A 22,985-nucleotide genomic window follows, 5' to 3' on the forward strand; every position below is an offset into this window, starting at 1 on the left:
ACCTAAGTAAAGTCCCACTGAAAGGCTAAATTCATCCCAGAATCTATGAAACAAAATCTCGAAGTCAGCAGTGTAGAAAATAGATGAGAGATCTCATAAGAGCACCACTGTAAATTTTCCACAATCACTTGCCTTTGAATATGTTTTGGTGTTTTTTATTATTATTATTATTATTATTATTATTATTATTATTATTATTATTATTATTATTATTATTATTATTATTATTGCTTCATTACTAATACAGTAACATCAATCACTACAGCAGTACGTCTTTAAGTGGAATTATTTAGTACTCTGGTACTCCTTCAGTGGCCAGCCAACAATACAGATATAGCAGATAACAAAAACATTTGTAACAAGATATTGTATAACCTTTAATAACCGAAGACATGATGCAAACAACAACTACAACCTAACATGGTATAGAGGCCATAGAGCCATTTTTACTTTTGCTCAGACTGTTTGTTATGCGACTACCTATTTAAAACTAAATCCAGAAGAGTTGTTTCTGTGTAACATAGTTTTTTTTTTAAGTGCAATCAGTGTTTCAAAGTTGTTGCATTGTAACCACAGAATGCATGCTTTAATGTCTCCCTGTCTAGCACCGTTTAACCAGCTTATTTAGCTGTTTGTTCAGTTATTATCTATGCACATGGAAAAGCTCACTAAGTGATTGATATCAGCACATTGTGTAAAAATGGCAGAAGGAAGCTGACATATAATGGAGGCATTTAAGGATGTAATTCCAAAGATAATATATCGACTGAATGAAAAGAGTACAAAACTCAAAGAAATCTATATTTTTTTAATCTGCTCTTCATGTCTTTGTTTTTAGTCTGCACACTTATTTTCTCCACTGACTGCATTGTACTCCCTCTCCTTTTCTTAGATGTGTTTTTGTTAGTACCCCAACCCACTTAATTCTCATTCCTGTTCCATTTGAGTCCTTACATTCCTCTCATCTTTCTTGCTATCCGTGTTATGTTCAGCTATATAATTTTGTGACTCCATCACATCTGGGGCTCTTTCTATCATGCTGAGTAAAAATTCTTCACTTTTGTTTTTTTCAATATAATTTTTTTCCTTCCCAACCAATTTCTCAAAGTCTACATTTCTGAGCCTCTTTCTTTCTTCTCTTCTTAAAAACATTCTGGGGGAAAAAAAAGCATCATGTGCTTTGAAAAATTGTACCATTACTTTAATTACCATAAACAAACAGGACCATTACAGAGAAATTTGCATTCCCAAACAGCCTCTACAAAGCTTTTTGTGCCATGTGTTTTCAGCTAACATGTGCAGGACAGCGTGACTGTCAGAGAATGACTTTCTTTTATCCTTTATTGAGGAAAATCTTTGGCTGTCTGGTAATGAATGCTGGTAAAAAAAAAATTAAATAAAATATAAAGATGACATCAAATTACCTTAAACCTGTTTATTCCAAGAACCAAATTGCTGAGACAAGGGGAAAGATGTAAGCATGACTGACTGACTCTCTAACAGTGGTTAATCTGATTGAGATTTCATTATGCCATCCACTTAAAATTGTACAAAATAGACGAAATAGTAGATATGTGGCTGAAATAATTTACTTGTAGGTCAAAGAATTTGCAATTTACTTTTGAACTGCTGATGTGTACTGGACAAAATGACTTCAGCTTCTGTTTGATACTCTATTATCTTTGTGCAATTCACCAGACTAGGTGGCAGCACAGTGTCGTCATAATTGAGAGTAGAGATGAGTAGTTTTCATACTGTTTATCTTCATTATAATTCATGTTTTATCACAGTGACAATATTGATTTATTGTGACAACAATAAACTCTTCATGATGATGAAATCACCCAAAACCAAGCATTAATGTGATAGTTTGTCTTCCTAGTTTTCTGTTACTTCCATTAGTGAAACAATAAACAATATTTTCTAAATGACAGTTGTTGTTGTTGTTGTCTTTGAAATTGCACCTCTTTACTTATTTGGTGCCCAGAAGCAGCATATTCATTATTACTAAAAGGTTGTTTGATTTTGTTTGCAGGGGGAGGGGTGAGCAAGTGTTGTGTTTATGAGGCATTGAATGCTGTTATGCAGTGAAGCACAACAAAAAACAATGTATTGCTGAAAAACGACTTCATGGGAGACTTTTGTCATCACTTTGTTTGACACAATAAATATCGCAAAGTGTTTTGAAAAACATTTAAGTCCATACTGCCCACCCATAACCGACAGCTATACAGCGTTCTTATGTCTGAAAGCCTCATCTTAAGTCTTTCACACATTATTTTTTATCACTGTGGACAAATGGCGCATTGTTTCTTTCACTCCTTAACGCACGTCTCTGGAAACAATTTGAAATGCTTGGATGTCACCAATGCTTTCGATTGTGTGATACTCACCAATACTTTATTCGTCTCAGTTCAGAGTTATTCACCTGTAGCAACTTTTTTGCTGTTACATCTATATAAATTGCATAAATCAAAACAAGTACCTTTATTGAATGCAATCATGATGTTCTCATGCCAAAATCTGTTGTATTTGAAAATATGCCAAATCCAGAAAAGTTGAATAAATAGTTTTTCTCCTCACAAAAAGGCTTTGCTGCAGAAGGAAATGTATGATTAGGATCTCTGTTATTGCTTTGCCTGAAACCGCTCCTGTCTGGATTTCTGTCCACTGCACATTGATTAATGTATTTATGATTCTGTTCCTCTTGACTTCTTGTCACTTTGTTGGAACTTTTTTTTATTCTTGCCCTCTGAAGAGCAGTGTTTTTGTATTTGTATCCATATCTCTCTCTGTGTGTGTGTCTTTCTGTCTGTTTGTGACTATTTGTTGCTTGGCGGCGTGTGTGGAAGAGTGGGGTGAGGTCTGAAGCCACTGAAGCCTCAAAGCCCCAGGATGTTCGAAAGAGAAAATGAACACTCACTTGTTAAAATTGTTTTTAACCACACAAACTCAGAGGACAGAACACACATCCATGCTGCAGCCTGAACTTGTTTTTCTTTATTCAGCCTCATAGAGAAGATTGTAACCTTCAGTCAACCAGATAAAAAGCTTTTCTTTCTGCGTGTCTGACAAAGTGTAAAAGATGGAGAATTTGAGATTGCATTAAAGATATTTACTGAACTGTAAAGGTGTGTTTAAAACTTCAAATTCCATTCCTCCATAATTAACTTCTTCAAGATTAGACAAAATCTATAATTTGTTTCTTCTGGTTTTGGTTGAATAATTTGTTGGGATTCATAGTAATGGGAAGAGCGTGCTGCAGTACATAAAGCGGCTGTAATACTGCGAAGAGAACAACCAGATTGCAGGGGGCACAGTGATGTCACCATGTAGAATCAAAAACATGTAAAGTAAAACACCCGAGGGCCATTTTGCCATGATTACACCCACTTTACCCACACTCTTAAGCCTAAGAAAAGTGGGATATACTATGCTGTCCTTGAATGAGATTTCTCCCCACCAGTGATGTCAATTTGTCCATTTTTGTCCTTTCCCTGTGAATGTTTCGTTTTCTCTCTCTTTGCGATTGTACATTTAGAAGCACATTATACTGTGTAACACCCACTCTTCACTCCATCTGTCTCTTTGCAGGGTGATGAAGTGCTGACTGTCATTAAAACCAAAGCTCAGTGGCCAGCATGGCAGCCACTTAACCTGTAAGTATCACACAATTTTCAAAACAGAGGGTACTTCTGAGTTGAGATTAAACAGAAATATAAGTGACAAGTGTGTGAAACGGGAGCATTTATTTCTTGTTTTTTTAAGTGTTTTGTTGATTGAGAGTAACTTATCCAACTCTAATATACAGTGAAGGAAATAGGATCATTATATACATATAGAGCTACTGGATACTTCATATCCCTGCCTCTGAATTTACTGTTGTTAAGCAATGTGGGTATTTAAAGTTCTTCTGCTCTTGCGCAAAAAATATTTTAACATTAAATTATGAAATTAAGATATTTTTTGACCTCTAAAATATGCTTAAAGCTATGACAACAATAAGTAAACATCTACTGACTACAGTGCCACAGTTTTTCTTGTGAGGGCATTTTGCATCCAGTTTTGGATTCAGTAATTGATGGTTAGCTGTTTCTCTTCTAATTTAATGAGAGCAGATCATTTATTGATTATTTGTGGCCAAAGGTGCCACACTAAAGCAAATTTGTCCTTCGGTAAGAGTGTGTCTGTTCATATTGTTTGTCTGTAGTATCTCTCAGTGGTGGACTGGTGACATATCCAGCTGTTACTCTCTCAGTAACAGCTGGAGATAGGACATGCAAATGCAAAACACACGCACACACAATAAATGAATAGATGCAACAAGGAAGGCAAAGTTCATCGCCATGTGAACTATTTAGACTTATTGTGGACAGTCATTTAGGAGTGAAAACTGCTAAATATTTGTTATTGGCTGTGATTATGTTAACATATATATCTTGAATATATCGTGCCTCCTCACAAAATCTCCTGTCCCACATTTTTAAATCCACCCCTCTATTCCATCTACCATTAAACTGTCTTTGTGAATCATCAAATGAACCCTAATATATGATTAGTAAACCTGCACAGCAGTTAGAAATCGATCACATTTTCTGATAGTATCAATCCTAACTGAATTTGAATTGTACGGCTGATGAAATAAATAACTCAATTCACGGTGTGCTATAACACAGGAATGTGAATTTAAATATTATTCTTAAATACTTACTGAAATACTTGCATATCCTAGAAATATAATTAACTGATGTTTTAATTAATGATTTGTAAACTTGCTTTGTTATTTGTATTCTTTATAAATTATTGCAATATTAAAATATTTGTTTATATTATTATATCAAAAGGTTCATATAATGGCTTATTCATTTATTAAATTGTAACACTTTCAGTCCTAGGTATCATTAATCAATATGAGCATCACATTAGTGTCACCTTAGTGTCACCCTTATTCCTGCAGATTTGTCAGGAAGCTGTTTTTTAATGTAACTCTAATTGTCTGAAGACAATTTTCTTAATTGAATTTGAGCACAGCAATAACAAGTTGACACTTTGTGTTTCTGCCAAAACTAAAAACTTATTAGCATTCAGATTGGGATCTGAAACGACCTACAAGAGGCTGTAGCAGACCTTCTCACTTGTTAGCACACATAAGACAAGGTTCTGAATCTATGAATTGAAGCAAAAATTGAGCAATAACGATGACTTTCCCCAGCAAAAGTTTGAGATCAACAAAAAATACAAAGGTGTACACGTTTTTGATTATTTTGTCCAAATACTAATATTTTAACTTTTTCCGATACCTAGGAAATTGCTGGTGTTGAGTGGTATCCTTCGACTTGATAATAAAGCTTAGTTTAATTCACAGAAGCTAAACAATTATTTGCTGAGCTTTGTTGTGCTTCTTAGAATGTGTTAGTGACTGAAAATTGTTTGTATATGTGTGGTATTTGGTAGGTAGTTGTGAGCAAACATGTTTTCTTCTTGTTTAGCACTACTAGAGGTTGCTTCTTGAAGAAATGTGTTAATCAAATTTGTTTTGCAATTTCTGCTGGAAAAAAAAAGTTGCTCACTGAATAATCAGAAGTTTGGACAACCTTGACTTTACTTTGGAGACAAACAAAGAAACGGATGATTATATTTTGTTGAGAAATTACATGGACACGGCTACAAAATTATTCAAAGCATATTCCGAGAAATAACAACCAAACAAACATGGTTTAAAAATAACAAAGAAAGTTCATCATCTGTAACAGATGATCAAAAGAAAAGTATGAGACACTTTATTTCTTTCGTCCTGAATGTATCTTCAGATAATGTGGTTTATACATGAATGACAGAATTAATCTGCATCATAAGTAGCAATTAGCACAATTAATAAGCAGAACATGGAAGTTGTTTGAATAAAGTTTCAGCTCCAGCACAATCAATGAGCTATTGTTATGCATGAATATTAATAAACCTTATTGTTGTCTGACGGCATCGTTTGTATGCTTGGTAAGTGGCATTCTGACTTGTTTGAATATTAACACACTAGCATCCTCTAGAATTAGTTCAAGAGCAATTAGGATCTTATCACGACTGCAACCCTGGGGGCTTTGTGTGCACACTCACTTACACACTGACACTTGTGTATCTTTCACTAAACATCTGTTTAATTGCCCTTTCTGGAATTGTCAGCAATTTGCGATAGCTTGTGCAACTCTTATTTTTATGAGTACCAGCAGTCACATATTTGTGTGCACCTGCAGAGTTACAGGCTCAGTGAATCTGAAACATTGTTTCTCTTCTGCAACTGTGATGTAATATTTTTGCCCTTGTATGGGTTAGATTAAAAAGTTTAAGTCACTAACAAAAACTCTTGCAACCTAATTCTTTCCCAGATGTCTCAATGCAGTCTTGACTTAATGGCTGCCCAAGATGATTGCAGCATAATCAGACATTTTCAGCTTTCGGTTAGCTATTTTATGGATGTAATTATCAAGCAATTAGCCGTCTAACTGGGGTCACAGGTCAAAACATGTAAACTGTCAAATTTGCATGTAATTAATTGAGATTCCAAAGATTTCCTGAACTTGCAAATGATCATGTACGTGAATAAGTTACAGACCTGGACAAAGGTTTTGAGATTTAATTTATTTTTTCATTAACTCTTCTGCTTTAGGTGTGGTGTTTTGATCTTTGAGACACTTCATGCTGGAAAAAAAAAGTTTTAATTTCAAAATTATTCCTTATTTTTGTGCAAAGATTGCAGAACTTGATCTTGGAGAATATTAGGATCCCCTTTTTTGTTCATCAAAATGTTTTTTTTTGGCAAAATCTGAGTAGTTTGTACTTTTACTAATAAGTGAACCTACCACCTTTGATGAGAGACAAACCCAGACATGAATGGTTTTAGTCTGCCTTGCTGACTTACTTACTGTCAGCTTGATTCAGTACTTACGGTAATATTAACCTTTCCTTTTCACATTTTCTTCTCCTAAGAGCCTGAAGGGGCCATCACCAGAAAAAAACTTTATCCCAGTTCTTTGCTGACATTTCCTGGAACTTCTTGCAAAGTGTCAGCCTGGCCTTGATGATTTTCTTGAAGAGAAGTGGCTTCTTTGCTGTTTCTCTTGGCATAAGGCCAGAATCCAAAACTCTCAGTGGTACAACTGCGATTCCTGAGCAATCTCTGCACTGACAGCAATCCGTTCCCTCAGTTGAGTCATCTTTAGAATATTGCACTTAGTGGTCTTCCTTGGGTGGCTTGACATTTCCTTCACTGCAGTGCAAGCTTCTTTGTTGGAGGTGTTGATGATTCTAGCAAAAGTTTAATTTATGCTAAGTTTCACAGGAAGCAGCATTGTTGCTTGTGAAAATCTTTTGCTGTGAACTGGTGATGACAGCATTTCCTCTCAGGTAACAGAAAAAGACTGATTTCAAGCAGAATACAAATGGATGATTGTCACCACAAAAATAGAAATAGTCAGCTATTTTAAAAGCAAGATTTTTAACAATAAGACTTTTTGGCACAACTTTACAATGTGTTTACATTGCAGTTACAAATATGGTATAAACAGTGCTTTGACAAAGTATAACATGTACAACAAGCAGTTTTGAAGTCATTGTATTTCTCAAAGTAAAAAGGAAATCCTCAACAAAGTCTGTCATATTTGGAAAAACTAGTTGCCTTTCCCCATGTAAATCATGATTTATGTGAAATTTCCAATTTTATTTAAATTAAATTTAATCCGGCCGTGACTAGTGCTAAGATAAAACATTTCTGACAACATCACATTGGCTAAAATTTCAGAACACAGGAGGAAACATTCCCACTGACATTTATCGATGTGGAAATGGTTACAACTCCAGTAAATTTCAATTATCTATTTACAGATAAAGAAAACATGCAGTAGAACATTGGTAAATGTTCCCAGGAGTAGCAAGTCTGACAAGTATAAACCAATAACAACTCATTCAAGAAGTGTAAATGATATAAAAAGCCTGACAGTCCGCCTCTAAACAGCTCCAAAAAATTGAAGGTTTTGCAGTGGCTAACTCAAAGTCTGGATTTGAATCTGATCACTTTGGTAAGACCTTAAGCAGCCATTCGTGTTTGATCACCCCCGAATGAAGTGACAAAACTGATTGCCAGTCATGAGAAAAGCTTGATGGTACTCGCTGCCGCCAAGGGTGACAAAACCAGTTATTAGATTTAGAAGGCAATTACTTTAGACACAGAGCGTTACTGATTTGGATAACTTTCATTCCTATGATGATGTGAAACATTAACCTGTTTTATTTTCTCACCACCTAAATCAGGCGAGCTGCTCCCTCAGCAGAGTTTTCTGTGGATAAGACCCGGCACCTTATGTCCTTCCTGACTATGCTCGGGCCCAGCCCAGACTGGAACGTGGGGCTGTCTGGAGAGGACCTTTGTACCAAGGACTGTGGCTGGGTCCAGAGACTTGTGGCAGACCTCATACCCTGGGATGCAGGCACAGACAGTGGTGTGACATATGAGGTACTAGTTTGTGTATTATTACATCTTTTTATGTCAGAGACAGAGAACTACCAAATTAAGAATCCTGCAGTTGCCACAAAGAAGCATCCTGTTGACAATGTTGGCAATTTATAAAATCTGTCATCATGACGGTCAATAAGGAATTACAACATCAGTGAGGAAAAAGGGTCATTAAGTCAAAAAATGAAACGTGGTCACATTACAGACACATTACTGAAGTCTTTGTTGTTCAGCATTGCCATCACAATGAAACATGAAATAATAGACAAATCCTGTCACACAATTAGGATTTATCTTGTTAATGGTCTCTCAAAATGCAGCCTTAGCAGTTCAGTCCGGTTAAGGGGAACATTACTAGACTTTAAGTCCTTTCCATTTCATTTATCTTGTTGGACATTTATTGTTGTGCTTGGGATTATTGTCCTGTGTATAACCCAGTTTGGGTCAATCATCAGCTGTCAGACAGTTGAAAACGTTGGTTTACAGAAGAGTTCATAGTAAACTTGAGAAATGCAGTGTGCAAAAGTCCTGACAAGCCCTTATCATCACCTTTGCATCACCATGCTGGAAAATTACTAAAACTTGCCTATGCAGATATGTTGAGATTATATTTAAAAGTGGTAATCTAGGTTATAGTCAGACATCCCAACTTTGGTGTTATCTGTTCAGATTTCCTTGTTCTGGGAGTGTTTTGGTTCATTCAAACTACGTTTTAGTTATTTCTCAGAACATAGTGGTAAATTTTCTCTGATCCCTTTTCCTGGGAATAGCAGCTGTACTAAATGTTTTCCACTTGTGAATAACCTATGTTACTTTGTGTGATTCAACAATCCCGCCTCTAAATTCATTGCAGTTGTCTGTTTGGCCTGACGTGGTGCTAACAGACATAACAGCTCCATTTTGCATTTACTTAAGTTATTTGTATGTGATATTAAATGGAAACTTACATCTGCCATAAGAGGCAGCAAGGTTGGAATGTATGTGTTTTATTTTCCCATGATTCTATTTTAGCTTATACTGAACTTCTTCTTCTTAAGGGCAGTCTGTCCAACGGATAGACTTTCTACCTGTTACTCTGTACAATGTTGGAAGGACCAGAGGCAGTATGTCTAAATCAATCTGTTTATAAAACACAGCGTCCGAGTGCTTTTCCCTTTTGCTTTCTGGTACTGTGAAAGGCGTCTTTTCGATTCTACAGTCATGGAATAAAAGAGGCTTATCTATATTCACCAAGTGTTTTGAGACTAGAGCAATTTATTTACAGCTTGTGTACTCATGAATACGCATGGATCTCATCCTGCAGAGGAGAGACGGTATAATACTTTCCAAAAATCTCACTCACATGAAGCCAGGTGTGTTACTTTTGAAAGGGGAAGCGTTTCTTCAGTATTCAGGCTTTAATTTTAGCCTCGTGAGCTTTTTGATAGTGTCACTTCTGTAAACATTAGCACTCACAGCAGGGGAAATTTATTCTTTATGAAAGTCAGCTTAATAGTAGAACAAAGACAAAACTGTGGGATTTTAATTTCATTATTCCTTAAGATTAATGTGAGTTTGAAGAATTTTCCTGGAAACACTTGTCTGTTACATTATGTTTTCTCTTCCTTTTTTTGTGTGTGGTTTTTTAAAACTACCAAGGTACTCCTAAGCCTAACCTAGTCTAAGTACTTCTTGGACAGAGTGAGACTAATATGCCTGAGTTGTATTATGCCAACAAATTTGTAGATTTATTACTATATATTGCATACTAGATTATACGTTCTTTTTTTTTTAAACAAAAACCTTTTAAAAATAATCTTGGATCAAACATGTCTTGTATTGATTGTAATAACCACTACCTGGATTTATGTTTTAATTAATTTTGGTTCCTCTGTTGACCATTGCATGCTAACAATTAATCTTCCTATAAAAATAAATGAAAATTTTGTTCATATTACTAAGCAAAAATGAAGTGGGAGTCACAATGCAAAGCTATGTCAATATAGATTAAGAATCCAATTACCTGCGGATATTCCAGATACAAACACATTCTCATTTGATTTTGAAATTAGCTCTGTGAAGCTATGCTGGAGCAAAACTGTCAACCTCATAGCAATATTTTCATGGTTTAAAAAACTTTCAATTGATGGAAAATATAATGTTGCTAAAGTATTTATTCATCCATAGTATTGGTCAAAATGATTAAACATACGCAGTGATGCTGTATGTTGACTTTAATAGACCATGCAGTTTGCTGTCATTGCTATTTGTAATGTTTCTTTCTTTACATTTTCTTATTGTTTTAAACTAAGTGCCTGAAAACATGTTTTGACTCACCTGAGAAGAGAGCTGGGTCTCTCTTATTAAAGCAGAGTAGGAAGGGAATCACTGATGCATGCAAAGATGAAATAATAAAAACACCTGCCATCCTTGCTGGTAATAAAATCTATGGGTTATTGTTGCATTATAACTTTTTTATTGACTCTGTTTGAAGAATTGTGACTAAGTTGTTCTCATCATCAAGAGAAACATTGTCATTATCCTTTTATGAAAAGCTTGTTTTACAGTCATTAATTTATTTTATGCTTCAATTGGAATCGTGTTCTTGTTCCATGAATAATTTCTTGGTTCTAAATTTCAGCTTCTTCTTTTTAATTACTCACCATTCCTCGTTTCAAATCTATACTCTCCTCTCTCATCATATCTCTTGAATATGAAAGCTTATTTTGTATGCAGTTACTGATCTTTGCTTCTTGATTTACCGTTCTATTACTTCACAGCATTTTACAGATCACTGACACATTTTCCTTTTGGTTTCTCAGTCACCAAACAAGCCCACTGTTCCTCAGGAGAAAATACGGCCTCTGACCAGTCTGGATCACCCTCAAAGCCCCTTCTATGACCCAGAAGGGGGCGCAATTATTCCGGTGGCTCGGGTAATGGTGGAACGTATTGCTAGAAAGGTAAAAGATTCACCGTATATGTATATTGTGCTACTGTGTCGATGACATAGAAAATCGGCATGCCCAAATAACAATCAATGGTTAAAGGTGCACAAATATAGATATTCTTTTGTTGGCATAGATCTGGTCCAACTTTGAAGGAACCATAGATTAGACATTGGTTATAACTTGACTTAAAAGACACATATAGGAGCTACATTTCCTGTGAGCCTCATCTAATCTTTTCTCCTGTTTACAGGGAGAACAGTGTAATGTGGTGCCAGACACCATCGATGACATAGTAGCCGATATTGGACAGGAGGAGAAGGAGGAAGGTAAAGTAAATTGGGCAAGCAGACACTCTGTATGACAGCTGACCAGAAAATGAACCATAACACAAGACAGTAATGTTAAGATTTTTATGAAGTGCTTATTAAATAATTCAAGCCCTATTATTATGTGATTTATATTTCCTTCATCTTCCTGGAAAATGGTTCTGTTCAGATGTCTGTATTTATATAACCTTGTAAATGTAACATTTGAACCTCTTTATTTGAACCCTGGACGCTGTGTTGAAACTGAGCCATTTTAAGCTTGAGAATGTAAACCTTGCTTATTGTAGACACAGCTGGTTTCAGATGAAGCTACGATTAGAGGTCAAATAGTAACTTTATAGATCTAGCTGGCTTTTGGCGTCAGCCTGGTGGGTGAAGGCGGAGTTTGTGTTATTGCAGAGCACCACCCCGGTTCAGGGTCCTGTCATTCTCAAATACACCTAATAATGTTTTTTGATCTGAATATTGATATCCTAGTAGCACTGCATAGCGGACCTTTGGAAAGTCAAACCACTTTAAATGTTTCTACGTTTTTTGGGGGGGGTTTAAAATAAAACAACAACAAAAAACTTGGATTTTACTGTAAATACAAGGAAACAAAGTAGTGTATTTTTATGAAACAGAAAGAAAAGGATACAGTAATTTGACAAGTATCCTAATTTGTCCACCTGTGTTTTATTTAGTCTCTGCATAAATACAGCTGTTTTTAAAAAAGTCTAAGAAACGTAGGTTTCTTAAACAACATAAATTCATGAAAAAAATAATCTGTAGCAAGTAACAAAAGAGATAGATAATAAAACAACATCCCAAGGCATCTCTCTAAGCATTGTTCAGTCCATCATCTAACTTGAAACCTAGCTAGAGATTTCCATCCACCTTAATTGACAGAGTGGGCAAGAAAATATAGATCATTACAGCCGCTGATAGACCCATTGTAACTTTGTACTCATCATAAGTACTGTATTACATAAAAACGTTATTCAACTGTGGACATGGAGAAAAAAATGTTATTAGCTAAGACTGGATTTGGATTTGGGATCTGGACTGTGGTCAGCTTCTGCTCCAGTCCTTGCAGAGATGAGATTCCACATGAAACTGATCAATTCTAGTTATTGAGCAATATTTTACAGATATGATGCATCTGTCATTAAGACCTGTTTGAATGTGTTGCAGTTTGCGTTACAAGATTCTTTGATGTTTATGGTCAAAGCATCCAGTCGTAACAACTCATATTCTATTCTATTCTATTCATATGGATATATAAACTATTTATTTATTAGTGTTTAGATTTACATATCTGCATGAAGAGAGTGTATGAAACTGGTGCAAAATTACTGTCTGTGTGAAAACAATCTAGGTCATTAAAGCTTTTTAGACTCCATTTTTTACTTCATTTTAGTCAAAGTATTAATATTTTTTCAACCCACTTAACCACTTGTTATTAAGAAAGTGATGTGTAATATTTTCCCTCTCTCATCTTGGGCCTGATACCTGTTTTTACATGAAACAATTTTTGGTTGAGTGCAAGATTTTGCACACAGGGCAAAAATCTTAGCAAGCATCTCCAGCTGTCTAATAAATTTTTTCCCCTTTGAGTCATGACCCATTTCTGTTTTTATTGACTTTCTCTGTCCCTCTACATGTCCAGGATTTCTTTCTTGGTTCTTTGTGGGATGACTCAAAAGAGGAGAGGTTCCATTCAGGCTGCTCCCTCTGGTCAGCCCAGACCTTTAACGCTTTCACTTACAGATCCACCCATCTCTCTCTTTGGCTTTTCAGCTCTTTTCTTCCCTCATTTTCCTTTGTCATTATGAGTTATCCCAGGAAACTGGGTCCATTTCAGTTCGTCCCTGCAGTCCTAAAGTATATTCACTCTCACCTCCTCCTCTCATTTTCCCTGCCTTTCCAAAGTCCCAGGAGAGAAATTTTAATTGAAGCTCATAGCCCTGCTACTTCTCATACCTCTGCTTCAGCTGATAATTGGAAGAGACATTCACAAATCACATTCGTCTTATGCTTAGCCTGAATCCCTTGCTGCTTCCTTTCTTGCCAGGATATGATTTGGGGGATTCTGGTGGTCTGCTATGTGCTACACTCACATTTACACTCAGTGTTAAGTAATTTTCTTCATTCTCACGGCACCTGAAAGAGAAATCTGGCTCATTCACAGTGAGATAGATTATTAATCTGTTGAGATGCAAATTAAACTTCCCACATTGACCGTTTCTCCCGAGTAATAGGAAATAAAGGAACTTAGTCCCTTACCCTTTAAGGGTAAGGAACTTAGTCCTTACCCTTTCATGATCTGTCCCTCTCCCTCTCTTAGATGACACACCGGAGACGTGTATCTATTCTGCCTGGTCTCCCTGGTCAGCCTGTAGCAGCGCCACCTGTGACAAAGGTCGCCGAATGAGGCAAAGGATGCTAAAGGCTCAGCTGGATCTCAGCGTACCTTGCCCTCACACCCAGGACTTCCAGCCCTGCATGGCGCCGGGATGCAGTATGGAGGGTAAGAAGGCATACGCAAGAAATGCATATAAAGATTTTAAAAGAATAAGCATTCTGTGGCAGCTTGCTGTCCATAAGTAATAGTTATTTGCATATGGAACAGCCTGGGCTTACACTGCTGAAATGCAGATCAGGATAATTCTTTATTTTCTCTCATTAAACTGAAGGAAAGCATTCTTTAATTCTCTTTTAATGGGGTCAGCTTTATCTTACTGAGCCAATTCAATACTTTGGAAATTTATGAGTTAGGCCCTGTTTACACCTGGCAATAACAAATCCTAGCTCTTGCTTAGGAGTATTTATATCTAGTGGTAAGCTAAAATGTGTTTAGAATTTATGCAGTTTAAAAGTTTTTTTTTTTTTTTTTTTGGTGTTTCTTATGTTTGTAATTAAACAAATTGATTGATTGATTACCCAAAAGAAGAGGAGATCAGTGTAGTTCCCAACATCAAAAGAGGATTACATTTAAGTTTTGTTTAAGCAGCTTACAGCAGCACTTTCTTGTGTTGTAATTATCTCAGAGTTTGGGATGCTCATTCAAATTAATGTTCAAACTAATTAAAACTATTTTAATGTCGGACGTTTTTGAAGATATCTTCAAAAAGGATTTTTTTTTTTCAGTACTTTAAATCCATTCTACAAATTGGTTCTTGAAGGTACAGAGTCAATGTTGATGTTTGAACAACCTCAGCTCTGACGTTTTGATGCAGAGGAGCAGATGCTCTACTAGCCCCTCTGCCTCCCTACCTAATCTCTGAAAGCTACCCTCAACCACCCCTCAATGTAAGCAAAGTGTTTCAGCCACTTGAATCTAGGATCTCATTCTTTCAGTCCCAATGGCTTTTGGTCATAGATGAACTGGTTAATTGAGAACTTTGCTTTTTGCAATAGTTGTTTCTTTACCACAACAGACGGGATCAACACCTGCATTACAATGGAGTTATGAGCCTCCAGTTTGGGCATCCATCTCCTGCGCAATCTCACCATCATTTGTGAACAAGACACCATGATACTTGAACTCCTTCTAACCCTTCTCCATATCCTCTAAACAAGTGGAAAATCAAACCAAAATCTTAGTGCGCTCTAAGCAGTTTTTCGAGGACAAAAGCCAATCTGCTGTTCCATGCCTTGGATGACGTCAACAACTTTTCTTGTGAATCTGCGTCTTTTTCCAATTACCCAGAATAAAGTTATTTAGAGAAGAATAAAAACTTGATCCCAAGTTGTAGTTGTCAAACAAATGTGATTCTCGAGCGCAAATTGTCTGAACTTGCATGAAGCCTTTTTATCCATCCTAATGACTCAAAATGCTTTTTTTTTTTTTATCAGATCAGGAGGTTTGAAAGATAACCACTCTTCCCACTAAGATGCACAAAGGAGAATCAGCAGCAAATTGACAAAAAAGTGGTACTAACAAGTCCACAGACCTTTGAGGTGGATAGGCAAATAAGGAATGTACACGTAAATCCCATGTTGCATAAAGACTAATAATCACTTGGTAAAATTGTGTGGATTAGCAATTAAATCTCAGCAGTGCTCTGCTTCCAGGGTCTCTAAAGAGGGATTTGATTGTTTTCTGAGGATCGAGGAAATCAACACTCCATGTGTTCATTGTTATCTCAAACCAACCAGAGCAAAAAAAAAAAAAACACAACAAAAAACAACTGTCTTTTTCTGAAGGATAATTAGGACTAATACACACAGCAGGGAAGTTAAAAATCCATATTTAATAACTCAGATCTCTGTTAAATTTCAAGATATCCACAAATTAGCCTTTTATTGTGCTTTTCTTCTCTTCTGGCAAATTTCAATAGTTCATCCCCAATTTGTCAAGTTGGTACTTTTATCCTGCAAGGTAGAGATGATGATGCTGAAGAAGCGCACACATTATCACAAAATGCCTGAAGTTTGCGTTTGTCCAATTTTTATTGAAAGCGTCTGGAACAAGTTCTGAAAGGCAGTGCCTGTCTTTGCTGTCTCCTCAAGTCCTCAGTTTTCACTCCCAGGAAGTCTTTTAGTGATCAGACAAGTGAAACAGTTCAAGGCTAAAGGAGCTTCACACAGACAGCCACCCTTCTATCCTCCACTACACCCTTTATCGATTATCAGACCGCAACACAGATAGCTTTTTATTCCCAAGCACCTCTCCTTTGTTTTCATTTAGTGCTCCATTAGCGTGTGGTGGGAGATTGATAATTGTGGGGTCCATGCTGGGGCAAGATGGGAAGCAACACTCAGGATGATTAATATTCCAGGGAAACAGTCCGACTCTCTGGAGGCCCTACTGAGCTTGAGATACCTGTATCTGTTATTAATGATTCACTTAGTTCTGCTTTATTAGGCTGCAGCTGGTAAGCAACATCAGTTTGTTTGAAGTATACGAGAGTCAAGTGTTGTTAGTCAAAGAAAGGCTCATTTAGGTTTGTCAGAGTTCATTGATCATTCCCGAAGAAAATCTCCAATTTACAAGGTCTATTCCCACATAATCACCTGCTTTTGACAGCCCCCCTCTTTACACTTGTGATATGTTATCTATTCATATCTCAGAGGGGTTGTTTCAGTCGAAAGCAGTTAGGGTTGTACAGTGTCTTTCCACAAGCAAATAAAAGTGGGGTCGTGGAGCACCACCCTGACTATTAGTGACGAGAAAACGGCAGAGCTGAGCCTCATTAAGCTTTGGAGGCTGCAGTTCACTCTTCACCTGATCCAAGCTGAGGTCATACATATTGACTTAGGCTCCCTCAGGCCCTTGCTGTGAATAGGACAGTCCCTAAGGAAAAACGGGGTTGAAGTCATTTCTGAAAAGAGAGTTCTTTGAAAATGGTTCTTTAAACGTTGAGCTTAGTGAAGAGGCTGCTAGCCAAGCAACTGCGTGGAATATTCAGTGTGTAGGGACAGGTGTCCTGCGACCAGGGGACAAGGCATAGACATTCCTGTCATGCTGCCTTTGAAACTGTTCAGTTCAGAGAGCGTTTGACTGAAAATCTAAAGGTCCCTGGTGTGATCCTGGATTCCAGCAGTATGAAGTGTGTGCTCTTTGAACCTGCACTGAAAGCATGGGATGTATTAACAAATGGGTTTGACTGAATTGCAAAGGCATATAATGAACCAAAAACATTACAATTGCATTTCACATGAAGATCAAAATGGAGATGTCGGATTCAGAGCTTCTAGCTTCGGGGTGCAATAACCATTTTTTTCTCAGGTGATTATTGCACAGTCTCCATTCAAGACCAAAATATCTTCAACTGTTTTTCAAATCTTTCTTTTAACCTGAGAGAGAGAGAAAAAATCTATTTATCTGTATTTCCTTCAGATTGTCCTATAGAATTCGAGGGATGAAAAGACTAAGGCTCTTTTTCACACAGTAATATCTGTTTAAAGTTCTAAACGATCATAAATCGTGCTTTGAAAGGCCAAAGTTCGCCTATGTCGGGGTGCCGCATGGTTCATTGCTACAGCAGACACGTGTGTATAACGGCTACGGTCCTCCACAAAACTGTTGTTCATTCCCGACTTTGGATCATTTACTGCATGTTTCTCTTTCTCTCTCTGACCTTCTCCCTGTGAAGATTTTACTCAATAAAGGCCATAAATGACACAAACTTGTTAAGTCTGTAGTGCAAGTATACATTCATATATATAAGAAGTATTTCACATGTATTCAGTAATTTAAACAGTTTGCTGATAACATTTCCTGGTTCTAAATTTTCCATAATTTTAAGATCTTAGGAACATTATTTATGAGATAAAATATTATTTTATCCTACTCTTAAATCATGGTGGAGGTTTTTTCAGAAGCCTTGGTCATAGTGAAATGTGGCAGGTTTCTGGTCACTATAATGAGGCGCCTTATTTCTTTATATTTTCCTTCCAACCAGCCAGACCTTAGTAAGTTTTAAAGGTGCCCCTCATCAATAGGTCTACAGCCCTTCTTAATGCATTTCAAACTTTTTTTTAAAAGATTGGCTGCCTTTTTATCTAGTAGTGATGAATCTAAATGGCTTAGAAAAAGTTTTCTTATTTCACTTAATATTTTGCCTGACATTTAGGGGAAATGTCAAACCAACTTTCCACACCTGTAATATAATTCCATACCAGAAACCTCTATTAACAAACATTGAACTTCTATATATCAGGTTGATTATGTTTCAGTAAATATTGTTGATCCATGACAGCAAAGGCTGAAGTTAATCACAGCTAAAGAAGCATAAAAAGTCAAGGTTATTTATTAAGTAAAGTTTGCATTAGGTGAAACATACAAACCCAACATACTTGCAGCTAACTAGATTTTCACATCCATTCAATAAGAACTCAAAACAGCTTCTCTGATTCAAAAGTGCTCTATTTAATCTTTATAAACATCAGATGGCACTCATCTATAGTGCTAGTTGAGGTGATCACCTATTTGTAGCAATTAATTTTAAGAAACGTATACAGTGTACATAAGCATTTCTGACTTTTTGTTTAAATCTGTCTTTCTTAATTGAGCTTTTTTGTATTAAAGCAAACATGTTTTTTTCTCGTTTGTTCTTTCTTTCATCTTCCGTTTGCAAATTTTGTCAAATAAATATGAAACTTGTTTTGTGGATTAATTAATTTGCTTTTGTAAACATTTCTTTTCAGATTTCTTGGAGTCTCTGGGCTCAGAAGAATCTGTGTGTGTTCTGTCATTTCACACACATTTCTCTTTGTCAAATGCAAAGAGAAAAAAAAATCACATACTTTAAAAAGTATCTGTTTCTTATCCTGGTCGGCAGAGCCTTCAACATGCATGATGTCGGAGTGGATCAGCTGGTCTGCTTGCAGTGTTTCCTGTGGGATGGGGATGAGGTCCAGAGAGCGATACGTCAAACAGTATCCTGAGGACGGTTCGCTCTGTCAACTTCAAACTGAGGAGACTGAGAAATGTGTTGTCAACGACGAATGCTGTGAGTCTGCCTCGAGTGATGCAGTGCTTGTCAAAGATCAAAGATTACATGAATGTGCCAATGATGTACCGGTTAACAGCTCCTCTCTGTTTCCTGATAGCTCCCAGTCCATGTAAGCTGAAATTCACAGCAGATTTTACTCTCGGAATATTTGTTGTACTTTATCTGGATTTTAGGTGATAAACAAACATAAAGTTGAAGTGAAAATATCATAGCACGTGGTTTTATAAAAACCTGAAAAGTCCTCAATTTTAGAATGTTCCTGTACAGTATTTAGCTCTATTCTTCTTCACATCTGACCAACTTCCATGTTCATGCCGAAAAAAATTATATTCATACATCTGAAGGCCTTGAATTTATACTGGGAATAAGTTGTTGATTTCTGTAACCAATAGGTTGTTTTTTTCAGATTTTATTGAGGGGTATCAATCATAAAGGATGCTAAGTATATATTCTCACCACATTTTTCAGCTTCTTGTTTGTCATAAAGTTTGCTTTCCTTCCACTTCTCAAAAATGCATAATACCTTTCTTTCTTTTGTTCTTTCAAATTAAATACCAGTAAAATAAATTTGAGCATTGAGGTTTAAGTCTAATGCTTTTAAACAAGTACAAGTACACTTGGAAACAGTAATTAGTTTTTTCTTTACAGAAGTGATCCTGGAAAACATTGTATAGATTTTATAACATAATTCTTTATAGGCCCAGAAAGAACATGGTGTCGCAGAGCTACAGAGTGGATGAATGATTAAACTTTTTTCACTTTCACAATCCTCCGTGCCCTCTATGCTTTTCAGGGCATTGTAAAATCATATTTGGATTGGTTTTTTTCTTCTTCTTTTTTTTTTCTCTTTTTTTAAATACCGATACTTTGTTTTTGATGTATGCTCTACTTAAGTTTACCAAACTTCAGACTATATTAAATCATGTGACCAATTTCCCAGAATTATAAAAATCTGTGGAAATACATTGTTAAACATGTGACATTTTAGCAGGATAAAAAAAATAAGGATTATTGCAGCATCGGACTCTGTGTGCCACCACTTTCATTCTGTTGTGCTCACTGACAAGGTCTTCCAGAATTCACAGTGAAACTCCTTTAAACAGTCCAAAACAGCATGTCTGGTGTTTGATCAACCAAAAACAGACCCACGTTTGGTCAGGTCTCATTAATCCCCAGTTGCTGCTTGAATATGATTCAGGTTGCCTGCAGATGGACTTCTGGCTCTCTACACTTTCCTCTGCTATTCACACCTTGTTATTAAGCCTCATCCTTTTCAATCATAATGGGTTTCTCTGAGGAACATGGTCTTGCATAAATAAGCAGTTGCAATAAGGACAACTTGAAGAATTTCCTTAAAGTGTCATTTGTCCCAACAATTCTCCCTGTCTTGATGCTTGTCTAATATTTAAATCTTTTTTTTACCTTACAATTTACATTTTACAGCACTAAAGCTTGAATCATGTTACTTACTTTTATCTCAAATGCAAAGAAATTAAAAACCCATGTATTGTGAATTTCCTTCTGGGATAAATAAAGTATATTCATTCAGTCATTTACTAAAGTATTTCATCAGTGTGCACAGTGTGATACTACGGTTTTATTTTTACATTTTCTGCAGCTCTGATCTGAAATATGCACATAATATTAAACCAATCGCTAAAAACTCAGGCCAGGTTTTTAACAGACTTGTTTGTGGCAGAACTAGTTCATATTTAAGAGGTTATTCAACCAGCATCACTTTCTAAGTAGCTGTAATCACACAATTTCACATGTTACCAGGCTGCCAGAAAGAAAAAAAACAAAAACAAAAAAACACCCTTTGTGAATGCCATTGCTATGAGTTACCCAAAGTCCCATTTAGATTTAGGCACTTTGGAAACCCTATTGTTATATCCCATAATTTCTGCAAGAATGAGCATTTCATTATTTTAAGATTAAGCAAAAGTGTTTAATTTGGAAATTCTAGTTTAGCTTTTCTTTTTTTTTTTCCTTTTTGCTCCCCACAGCTCCCAGCAGCTGTGTGGTGACAGAGTGGGGAGAGTGGGACCCCTGCAGCATCACCTGCGGTGTTGGCATGAGAAGACGTGAGCGCATGGTGAAGATGCCCCCTATAGATGGATCCATGTGCAAAACCGAGGTGGCCGAAGTGGAGAAGTGCATGATGCCAGAATGCCGTGAGCTTACAGTCATTCTTACTTTTATTAGTTCTAGCCAAAGATTGTTAATAGTTCCTTAAGCAAAATTTAAGACTAGAGGGCATAAATGCTTTTGTCCTGTCATATCAGATTGTACAATGAAACATCTTTGTGCTGTCTTGGTTCTGTTGATTTATATATATATATTTAGACTGGCTTTTAACTAGTTTTATGTTGCATGATATTATATATATGCTGTTTTTATTTTTTATTGTTTTTTCTTGAACTTGCTTATTTTGTAGTTTTTGTCCTATGAAAGGTTCTAAACAAGTAAAGTTTACTTTCTTAGAAATCCAGACTTACTTTAAATAAGCCACTTCCTCAGAACCTACTCGTGATGTTTTTGTCCTGTCACTGTTGCTATGAAGGTTGATTTGCGTTTAAAATATGTAAAGCAGAATCCGACTACTTGGAACTCATGCTTGTTTCTTCATGTTGTTTTGCATTTGTGTGACTCAGTAATCAACATAAAGTCATGATTTTATTATTACATATTTTTCATTTATAATGTTATTCAGTTACTTAAGTTCTCTCTAGGAAAATTGATCTACACTTTTCAGATTGTAACTGTGTGTGTGTGTGCGTGTGCGTGGGCGTGTGTTTGTGTGTGTTCAGACACTATCCCCTGCATGATGTCCCCCTGGTCGGACTGGAGTGAGTGCAGTGTGACGTGCGGCCGGGGAGTTCGAAACCGTCAGAGGATGCTGAAGTCGGATCCTGCTGAGTGCACCGAGGAGCTGGAGCAAACCGAGAAATGCATGTTGCCTGAATGCCGTGAGTTCTTGAATTTTAAACTCTTCCCTTCAATCCAGGATAGTGACATGCAGTGAGCAGAGGTATGTGAGGCGGCCTCACTTGTCATCATGATAAGACTGCAGAGAAAATGCTCTTGTAATAAAAAGACAATAAGAGCAACCGTAATTAGATTTAGTTTTTCTAAGAATTTAGGATGCATCTGTTTTAAAAAGTTTATTTTGGTAAAATCTAATCTGTCCAGATTAAAGTTTAGTAATGCAGCTCCTCAATTTGTGACCATTCGGCTGCAGACTGGTCTTATTTGCTTAAAAGTGACTCTTGTTCAAGAAGAGAACTGCAGCATTTGGCAAAATAAGACTTTTTTGAATCTCTACAATTCATCACAATTACTTCAACCTGGTTGATGTAGACAAACTATAGTTTATGTGAACTATTCTGATTTGTCACAAAGTGTTCTGTCATGTTCTCAAAAAGGTTAAAATGCATTAAGCATAATTTTATAATAAATCATAATAGTAATAATAATAAATAATAACTGTGATTATTATTGTTACTTTAAAAGAGCAATAAATACCTTCTTTGTTCACTTTTGCTACTAAAAAGCTTTATCTCAATTTAACACAATCTCAATCTTTGGAGAATATTAAAAGATTTGTTGCCTTGAGCTCTGTGATGTACAGTCGCAATATGTACTTATTTTTATGATATGCAATTCAGACACTTTTGCTGCAGCAATGAAAATCTTGTTACCAAAACAAGAGACATATCTGCAGTCTGGAATCCCTCCTGGGTCAAATGTCTGCTTAGTTTGTGTAGGCAGAAACAAAACATTA

At 36.3% G+C, this 22,985-nt stretch overlaps 1 protein-coding gene across 3 annotated transcripts in view; it reads left to right on the top strand.

Moving 5' to 3' along the window:
- Positions 1–22,985, top strand: part of spon1b (spondin 1b) — a 124,638-nt gene that overhangs the window by 95,517 nt on the left and 6,136 nt on the right. For all 3 annotated transcript variants that reach the window (XM_044125171.1, XM_044125170.1, XM_044125169.1), the window contains exons 7-14: positions 3,595–3,659; positions 8,302–8,503; positions 11,305–11,445; positions 11,684–11,759; positions 14,086–14,268; positions 19,028–19,198; positions 21,208–21,375; positions 22,012–22,170. In XM_044125171.1, the coding sequence (XP_043981106.1) occupies positions 3,595–3,659; positions 8,302–8,503; positions 11,305–11,445; positions 11,684–11,759; positions 14,086–14,268; positions 19,028–19,198; positions 21,208–21,375; positions 22,012–22,170 (1,165 nt within the window). The remainder of the gene's footprint in view (positions 1–3,594; positions 3,660–8,301; positions 8,504–11,304; positions 11,446–11,683; positions 11,760–14,085; positions 14,269–19,027; positions 19,199–21,207; positions 21,376–22,011; positions 22,171–22,985) is intronic.

Source organism: Gambusia affinis, linkage group LG08 (assembly GCF_019740435.1).
Source record: "Gambusia affinis linkage group LG08, SWU_Gaff_1.0, whole genome shotgun sequence".
Taxonomy (NCBI): domain Eukaryota; kingdom Metazoa; phylum Chordata; class Actinopteri; order Cyprinodontiformes; family Poeciliidae; genus Gambusia; species Gambusia affinis.